This window comes from Cyprinodon variegatus, unplaced genomic scaffold, assembly GCF_000732505.1.
Source record: "Cyprinodon variegatus isolate N-32 unplaced genomic scaffold, C_variegatus-1.0 Scaffold600, whole genome shotgun sequence".
NCBI lineage: Eukaryota > Metazoa > Chordata > Actinopteri > Cyprinodontiformes > Cyprinodontidae > Cyprinodon > Cyprinodon variegatus.
In genome coordinates, this window is record NW_015151053.1 from 254,048 (window position 1) to 263,754 (window position 9,707).

Genomic DNA, 9,707 nt, shown 5'->3' on the forward strand with positions numbered 1-9,707 from the left:
AGTTGCTAACTGGTTAGCAAAATGCTTCTGCCATAACAATCCCGCCCTCTTGAAAATGGACCAATAACATTCACTTTATTCACTCATGTAAAGTTGTGCACCACTCTGGAGAATTCAGAAATGCAACGTTTGGAACAGCCGTTTCCCTGCGACTTGGACAGAAGTGTTTTGTTGTTTTTTGGACAGAACAACATAGATCACACCGCAGTTTCAGATCCAGTTAAAATCTATTTCCAGCTAAAGTTTCATATGAAGTAAAATTAAATGTCAGAAAAAGATAATCGGCTTCAGTTCTGCCTGTTTCCCATCGCTTTACCACATGCTTCCCCTACAGAGGTCTAAAACTAGGCCTTAGGGGGCCGCACAGTTTCACACCAAGGTTCTTTTTATAAAAGCCACCCTTTCAGAGGAAGTGGGCACACGCAGGCTTTATAAACTAGACCTCTGATCTGCTGTAGAGCACATTAATCCATTTTCCTCACTAATCTTTCCAGTGAAATAAGATCCAAGGCCAACAAAGAAACAAAAACCCTCATTTATAGTTACACTTGCATCATGATCCAGGAAGTTTTGATGAATCCTTTTATTTAATGATGAAACACATTTCTCGTAACACTTATTTCCACATACTGTAGCAGCCATTCAAAACGGCCCTTCCTAGTCAAACGCCAGCCAAATGTCAGCCCACTTCCCTGCAACTCCCAGTTAAAATCCCCTCCATGAACCTAACATATCTTTTTCCTCTGACTCCACCCTTTCACTGAATTACAGGGTCTGACCAGCTTCTCTTTAGATCTTAATGTCCACAAATCATAACAGAATATTTTACTACAAATATTGATTTTTAAAAAGGAATTGTAGAGGACCAGCTAAGGACCCATTAAGGAAAGTTGGGAAATTTTAAATGGCTACTACTGTACCATTAATAACACTATTGTCTCCTTTTATTTTAAGCTTCTGTTCAGTTTTTAACAGATAAATCCATATGAAGCTGGAGTACCCAGAGAGAACCCATGCATGCTAAGGGAGAACATGCAATTCCACACAGTGCCACCCAATGCTCCACCTTGCAGCCTTGTTTTATGACATTGTTTCTGCCTGTTTATGTAACAGAATGTAACTCAATCCTCATACTGCTATGCTAACGGCTAAGCTACATGTCATCTAAAGTGGCGAGAATTTCTTTAAAAGTCTCTGGTGTTTATTTCCAATCGTTTGTTCTCTTTCAGGTTATTCGTCTTGTGGATCTCAGCAGGAAGAACCAGACTTTCAGAGCAATGCAAGAAAAGCAGAGAAACCTTCAGTTTAACTTTCCAATCCTGACAAGAAGATAAACTGAACTTAAAGTATTATTTTATTTTTTTTATTATTATTATTATGAACCCAAGCGGCCTCCTCAGGCCTAATTGAGCATCCTCAGTTCACCTCTAATGTAGCACTGTATCCTTGAACGTCTCAGATCATATTTTGAATGTTATATGAAGAAGTTTGATGTTTTCTCTCTTTATCTCTAATACCAGCAGATGTTTCCAGATGTTTACCAACTTTAGTTTAGATTCAACTATTTCTTCTTTATATGAGTGGATCTTTGCAGAAGCAGCTTTTTGAATCACTGTGATCAGCTTCAAGTCTCTTTGTTCTGGTTGGACATGTTTACATATTTGGTAGATTTTAGCTCAGAAGCTCTTAAGTAAAGCATTAAAGCAAAGCATTATGGGTAGGCTTCCTTTAAAATTGCACCAATGTGCATTTGCACTATTCGTTTTTTGGATTGTGGAAGTAAGTTAACATAATTAGAAGGACATTTGAAAGAGAGACCACTTGGAAAAAAATAAATAAAAAATACATTATTCGGCAGAATTAATCTAAATATTAGGAAATGTTTATAAAACCTGATATTAAAAGATGTTATTGATTTTATTTATTTATTTTTTTTCTGCCATGTAACCAAAGCCTGATGCTCAGCCTGTGTAACTGTTTATCAGTCGGCAGCTGCTGTGTCAAGGATCCACAAATGTTGTTCTATCTCCCTGTGATTGAGGCTGTGGTCAGAAACGCCCTAAAAAACGTTAAAACAAAATGTAATGTCGGCACGCCTTCAATGTTCCTTTATATTGCTGTTTTTCTGTTACCCTAGAACTGCTGCACTTTTATTGTTTTAAAGTTTTTCTGCTGAAAGTTGACAGCAAATATTTCTAAGATAAAACAGAAAAATCGTAAACATAATTTTTTATTAAATTGTTTTCGCAGCAGATTAAGTTTTGAGTAAAAAAAAAAGGTTGAAATCCAATGCATTCTGAGCTTTTTTATTTGCCTGATGCAGGTTTCTCACAGCGGTGATTTTTTTATGATGTTTTAGCTCCATAGCAGCAATAATTATCACCAAAAATATTTCAGTGAAAGTTGTTCTCTTGTGTGGACGGATTCCCTAGGGGATCAGTGGGATGCCTCAAACCAGCAGCAGCCGTAAAGTATCCTGGGGCCGAATGTTATCCTCAGTAACCCAGAGAAGCGTGCAGGGAGTGCGAATGATAGAGCACCACTCCCACAGATGAATCCCAAACCGCTCCCTAAACTCAACTATGAAGTGTCACTCACAGTGAAGTCACACTCAGCTGTGGAAGGCGCCTGAGTTGTTCTTGAAGGGTTTAAATAAGAATAGGACGGGCTCTTCCCTCCAGAAAAGGGAAAACAGTTGTTCCTACAGCAACACAGTGATGCCACATGGCACAGGTTAACATATTCTGAAACATTTGCTTTTTTCTTTTTAAAAAATCCAGTCACTACTATTTTAATTTAGGGATATTTTTATTTTATTTTTTCCTTGTTATTTTCTGTCAATGTTATGAAGATGCAGCAAACCAGTGGAGCTTCCATTTGAATGTAGGCGTTTCCTCCACTACTAGTTCGCCGTTACACCCACAGTAAAGTTCCTGTAAGCCTGCACTGATGCAAACTCTCTATTTAAGATCTGAATGGTCCGCTCACCCTATGGCCCTACCCACTGCGGGGTTTGGTTTGTCATTTAATGTGGCGGACCCTCCGCAGGACGGCGTCCAGTTTGGGATTCAGCCGTCCTGTGGATTAATCTGAATTAGATCCACTGGGACCTCAGTCTGGTGGAGATGTAGACATGGATATAAATATACCCTGCAGTGACCGCTGTCGCCTATTAGCGATGGCCAGACATGGTGCCGCCATCTTGGGGCGGTCGCTGCTCTACTCAATGTAATGAAGAATCAATTGTAACTCCCTGAATACCAGATATTTCAGGTATTTTTGCTTCTATATTATAAATACGGCTATTATAGCATAGTTCAGTTCATTTCAATTGTAGATGGGCAATACTGATAACTTTGGTATCAATCTAGTACCAAGAAACTTCAAGGCCCACATCAGACCGGGAATCAAACAGAACCGTCTTGCTCACAGATGATCGGTGATACCGATACTATTTTTCTATATTTAAGCTCGATATATCATGAAACTCCACCTTTTGGTGCTTTTGTGATTTTTTACTTTATTAGAATTAATACAATAGAATAGCAACAACACAACGATTCAAAAATAAAAAACCTTTAGACAATAAAGCAAAACTCTCACACCTTATACATAGCTGTATTTAATTTTTTGCAGAGATTTAAATAAAGTAAAAAAAAGAATAAAATAAACATTTTGCATTGCTCTCATTAACTGGCTTTCAGTCGGTGGATATGAGTAAAGTGATGTTCTCACAAAATACAACCACATGTCCATTAATCATAAAGTTATGCCCTTACCCCTGACCTCAATAGTCATCGATTACAACACTAATATGCAGCAGGAGCAGGAATTGTTACGTCTATGGGAGTAGGTTGACCACTCCAAGATGGCGGCCATATTTTATACAGTTATCTCTATTTATTCACTGGATAGCTGATGGAGGGAAGCCACTGGCCGCCATATTGGTACTCCCTAGTTAGACCGGTCGCAATGTCCACAATATGTGCTTTTCAGGGAGGTTTAAGACTTTTAAAATAAGGATAAATTCATCACTTTGACACACACTCGCTGTTCAATATCATTAGTAGATTACTTTAATGTACGATTTTAAGAAAAGGAATAGGCACATCATATTGCATGGTCAGCATGAAGTCAATGAAGTCTATAAATCATGTAATATATTATAAAATTCCATCACAACAAAATTAATGTGTTAATGGAGCATAATAATATAAATGTATTGATGACATTATTACATATTGCATATAAATTCAGTATTTCACATTAAGAATTACAACTACATGTCTGTTAATGCTATAGTAATTTTCTATTTGTAGGTTGTGCATGCATGATGCCATATAATTTTATGCAGTGTCTGTGCATTAGCTTTAAAAATGCTTGAGTTGCTTTTTTTTCTTCATCAATATAACATGCAATATATTTCTATATCTTGTTTTTGCAGCCAAATACTAGACATATAGGCCTTTTTATGTCCGACTCCATGGGAGTGGGGAGTACCAATATGGCGGACGGTGGCTTCACTGTTTTCAGGCCATAAATAAAGAGAGATCAGTGATTTTATAATATTATACTCCATAACAGAAACTGCAGCACCTTTTATGCCTGCTTGCATGGCTCCCTCTAGTGATGGGGATATCAATTCAGTTCCAAAATGCTTTATTAATCTCATGAAGAATTCTTCTTTGTAAAATAATCTTCAGAGTTCCTAGAACAGAGCTGGCCTTCTTTATCAGCTTGTTGAGCTTCTTTAAGTGATTAGCTCTAATACTGTTACCCCTGCAGAGGATGGAAGAAGAGATCACGCTCTCCTCACCAGACTTGTAGAAGAGATGCAGCATCTTGCTTTAAACACCTTAGAAATTACAATCTGCTCCGTCCTTTCTTGTAGACGGCTTCACAGTTGTGTCTCTAGTTGTGTTTTTTGTCCAGGTGGTATTTAACCAAGGTTTTAATCTCTTCCACCACCTCCACTTCTTCTCCCTGATATTAATATGTTTCAACTTGTTCTCTTTTTTTCTGAAACCTACAACCATCACTTGTTTTGTTGACATCCAGGATCAGATGATTGTTTCCCCACCATGCAACAAAGCAGTTCACCAGCTCTCTGTACTCAGCTTCTTGTCCATCTCTGATGCACCCAGTGAATGCAGAGACAGAGTATTGCAGATGACAGGACTGGAAGAAAAAAATACAGAAATAAAAAATATTCTACTGATTTATTAAAATAAAGAAAACATTAAATATCATGATAATCCTTGAGATGGTTCTACCCCCTGTGGCAAAGCAAAGCAATTTCTGCATCACTCAAGGTTCCTAAGAACCCCGAGGTCTTCATGATCCTTCAATGAGAGAAGCTTGTGATGAACAGAACTTTTCATAGACCGTCGGTGAGAAAATATCCCTAAAATCCCTGTGGCTGAGTTTCAGAGATGCAGCAGGGAGATGGAAGAAAGTTCCACAAAGAGTTTGCCAAAAACGTCCCTTCGGCTTCAGGATCACGAGTTTCCTAAAAATACCCTGAGAGATAGGACGATCTGTTCTGATGAGACCAAGACTGAACCTTTTTTTGGAGCTAAATCTAAGCAGTATGTGAGGAGAAACCCTGCCAACGCTCATCATCTGCCCAATACAATCACAGCATTGAAACAAGGTGGCGGCAGCATCATGCAATGGGGATTTTTGAGCTGCTGGGACAGGGTAGCTGGTTGCAGTTGAAGGAAAGAGTAAAAAAACATCTGGTGGAAAACCTGTTCCAGATCTTCAGGACCTCAGATTGGGCCAAAGGTTCACCTTCCAACCAGACAATGACCCTAAGCACACAGCTCATATAACAAAGGAGTGGCAAAGAAAACAGCTCTGAGACCCTTCATGACCAGGCCGGCCGGAACTCAGACCTAAACCCAGCTGAGCATCTCTGTAAGACCCAAAAATGGCTGCTTACCAACATTCACCATCCAACCTGACAGAACTGGAGACGGTCTGGAGGAATAGCAGAGGATCCCTGAATCCAGGTTTGGAAAACTTGTTGCATCATTCCTATAAAGACTTGTTGCTGTTCTAGTGTGAAAAGGAGGATCTGCTCAATACTGAGAGAAGAGTCTGAATACTAATAACCACGTGGTATTAGGTTTTCTTCTTTAATGGATTTGCAAAACTTCTACATTATTTTTTCTGTGTACATTAATGATAAATGAAATCAACTTTTGATTGAAGCAAATGGCAGCAATGAAACAGAGTGAAAAATGTAAAAGGGGAGTCTGAATATTTTCTGTACATAAACAATATAAGTCAGGCTGAACTGTGTTAAATGCACCGTAGAAATCAAAGAATGTGATCCTCACAGTGCTGTCTGTCTAAATGACAGTGGGTTTGTTGAAGCAGGTGTATGATGACATCATCAACTCCAACGCCACAGCATTAGCTGCTCGTTTGCTGCCTGAGATGAACCAACAGAAGTCTCTCTAGGATCTTCATGATGTGGGATGTCAGAGCAGCAGTGTTCTTTGGTACCACAACAAGGCAGGAGGTCTTCCACATCACTGGATCTGTTATCTGGGTCAGCCTAATGTTGAGGAGGTTTTGGCTGCAGAAAAAAATCCACAGAAACAGCAGAGTCCATTGCAGAAATGGAGGATGGAACATTTGAGGTGTGAAGTTTGGTGTCAAAGGAGGAGAGGATGCCCATTTGCTGCGGACAAGAGAGCAGGATGCTGAGCTTGTTCCTGAACTATATCTGACGAATGTATTCAGTTCCATAAGATCATCTTTCTGCCTTCTGTGATCTTCTTCATCCCTGACCACACATCTCTTATATTGCTGGCTTTTGCTTTCCAGTCTCTTCCTCTATGCCTCCTTGCTTCTCTTATATTGGCTTTAAGTTGCTTCTGTATACATCTAATTAATTCCCTGTCTTCCTTCCTAAAAGATCCTTGTTTCTTGTTAAGCAGCTGTAGCCTCAAAACAAACTTACAGGGCTTCTTCAGATTCCTATGACCATCTTCTTACAGTTCTTTTTAATGCAGATTGTCTTTTAAAAAGTGGATTATACTCTGTGAAGAAAAAAAACACTATTATGATCTGATTTCCCAAGAAAAAGTTTTACTTTACATTTTTAAATAATGTTTCACTTGATTAAAACCAGTGCTTAGCAATGTCTTGCATAAAATCCGGCATAGATAATAACTAAATTGAAATAAAATTAGGAGTTAATTGCAAGTTCTGCAGAGATTTTTCGAAATTTCTCCTGATATAGCTGTAAAAATAATCAAAATTTACATTTGTAAATAGACTAAATGACAATAAACATTAAATAATTTCTTCTGAAAGAATGCTGTCAATTCTGTCTAAATAAATATCCTAAAATAATTATAATTTGAACAATTCAAAGCAGCAAATCATATATAAGGTCCTTCCTCCTTACTGCTGTTAGAGTCCATAGCAGACGGTGCTCTATACAAACAATAAATAATGATGTCCATGACTTTTTTCCCTTTAATATTTAACCACATTTTATATAATTATATTTGTATTGCATGTTGAATAAAAAATATGAAGTGTTGATCTCTATCTTAATTGGTTTGTGAGTTGTGTTTTCTTTATCTTAATATGCTTAACACTAAGAATCGTGCCCACACGCTTTCAGATGTAAAACCTGTTGTGATATTGGAATGCACCACAAGAGGGCAGCAAAGACCCACAATCTGCTTCCAGGTCGGATTCTTCTTGAGAAAAAATAATTCAGATTATGCTCCTTAAAAGGCTTTTTTTGCATTGACAAAAAACGGAAAAGGCAACGCAATAAAATATTTTTTTTTTAAACACAGAAAGTATAAAATGGTTGTATGATTATAATTAGTGTACGAAATTGTTCTTTCAGTGCGAGTTTGACTATGTTATCTTTATAAACAATCTTTATTTATTCCTATTGACTCTCTAATTTCCCGGGGGTAAGTAAATGCGCCATCAGACCTCCTGTTGAGCTATCCATGGTGCTGAAACACCGAACCCCACTAACCTCAGCTCTTATTCTTCTACTCTCCTTCTTTTAACCTTTTTAACCCAGTTTAAAGACGACACCTTTGATCATTAAAATGACGCCACGGTTTCAAACTTCTAAAAGCCGCTAATCTAAGGAAACATCTCGTGCTCTGCAGGGCGGCGCGTGGATGCTAGAGGGCGGCGTGTTCACGTGACAGAAAAAACGGTACAGCTTGCTCTCTGCCAAAGATCGTCTATTTATGCACGATGGACCCTTCAGAGGATAAGGGAGGAGAAATTTCAAGTTGTTAAGAAAAATAAATAATTTGTTCAAAATGTTCCTCTGCGTAAAGATCGAAGGCCAGATGACTTTATGATTTAGATTTGGTTTATAAAGAAAAACCCAAAACTCCTTAATTCAAACAACCAAGCAGCATTAAAAACAGTTTAAAAACGTACTTTTAAAATGAATTGGAGACCTCAGTGACAATCCTATAAGTTTTCCAACATTATGAATAAAATAAACTGATCAGAGATGGAGCAAAACTATAAAAACCATTTACACTAATGGTTGTTTTAAAAAGTTTAATTCAGATACATTAAAAATGTATGGCTTTTAATGAAGTTACTGCATTAAGGTTTTTCTTTTCTATCTTTATCAGAGGGCCAGAGTTTCTACACAATAGGACTCAAGCTTATATATGACCTTATATTAATTACTAGTGGACGATACTGTTTTGCTTGATTAAACAGGTGGATCTGGTGCTTGCAGAACAGACATTTTGTTCAGCTCAGAGCTTTAAGAGGAACATTGTTTGAGCAAACTGTAACTGGTTCAATCTACATAACCACTGTAATCTGCTGAACACACGTGAATGCTAAACATTATTACTGATTCCAAAACTGGATGATAAAATATAAAAATGTTTGAAAAGTTGACCAACTAATACACACAAATGGTTTCTGGGACAATTTGATAGAGCCAGTTTTAAAGGCTTGTTAATAAAAGCTGTTCTTTCACCAGATGAGATAGATGGGTAACTTCAGCCAGAGCCTAAATGTGATTAGATCCTGAGCTTCACCATAATGGCGAAATTGACTCTCTGTATTTTAACCCATCCCCTTGGGGAGCAGTGGGCTGCCATTGTAATCTAAATATACTTAGTTTACCTAAGTATTAGTATTACTTAAGTATTACTTACTTTAAATAAAGTTAAGCGACTTATTGCCCAAAAATGATGATGAGACAAACTATAATCAACACATCATGCCTGAACTTTAAACCTACAAAAATCTGTCTAATTCTGTTTTAATCAAATAAAAAAAGGTTTTAAGAAGTGTTTTTGTCATTGCAGTTTGAGTAACAGATATTAAACAGGTGATTCTAGAGATCTAAAAGGTTTGTAGAATTTATATATTTATAAAATACTAATTTACAAGGAAAAACATTACCGTAGTATAATTGAAAAACTGAAACAATTCTGAAAGAAGGCATGGATTTAAGGAAACATTCTTTCATGGCTATTTTTTGTCTTATAATTTCCATCCTAAAGGAGTCAATAAAAGCATTAGAATGAATACATATATAATTTAAATCCAGGTCTGATCTAATCAGAGTTGATTGATTAGATCTAAGTGATGCCAAAGATCGCCACAGGTTTCCAGGTCGGGTGGCTCATCTGTCCATTAGACGATCTCCGTCAGCCTGAAAATAGATCCAGCTGGGT

At 37.4% G+C, this 9,707-nt stretch overlaps 1 protein-coding gene across 1 annotated transcript in view; it reads left to right on the forward strand.

The window, feature by feature from the left end:
- Positions 1 to 2,236, forward strand: part of LOC107096137 (myelin-oligodendrocyte glycoprotein-like) — a 68,364-nt gene extending 66,128 nt beyond the window's left edge. The window contains exon 5 of the mRNA XM_015392650.1: positions 1,230 to 2,236. Coding sequence (XP_015248136.1) covers positions 1,230 to 1,309 — 80 coding nt within the window. The 3' untranslated portion in view covers positions 1,310 to 2,236. The remainder of the gene's footprint in view (positions 1 to 1,229) is intronic.
- The last annotated feature ends 7,471 nt before the right edge of the window (positions 2,237 to 9,707 follow it).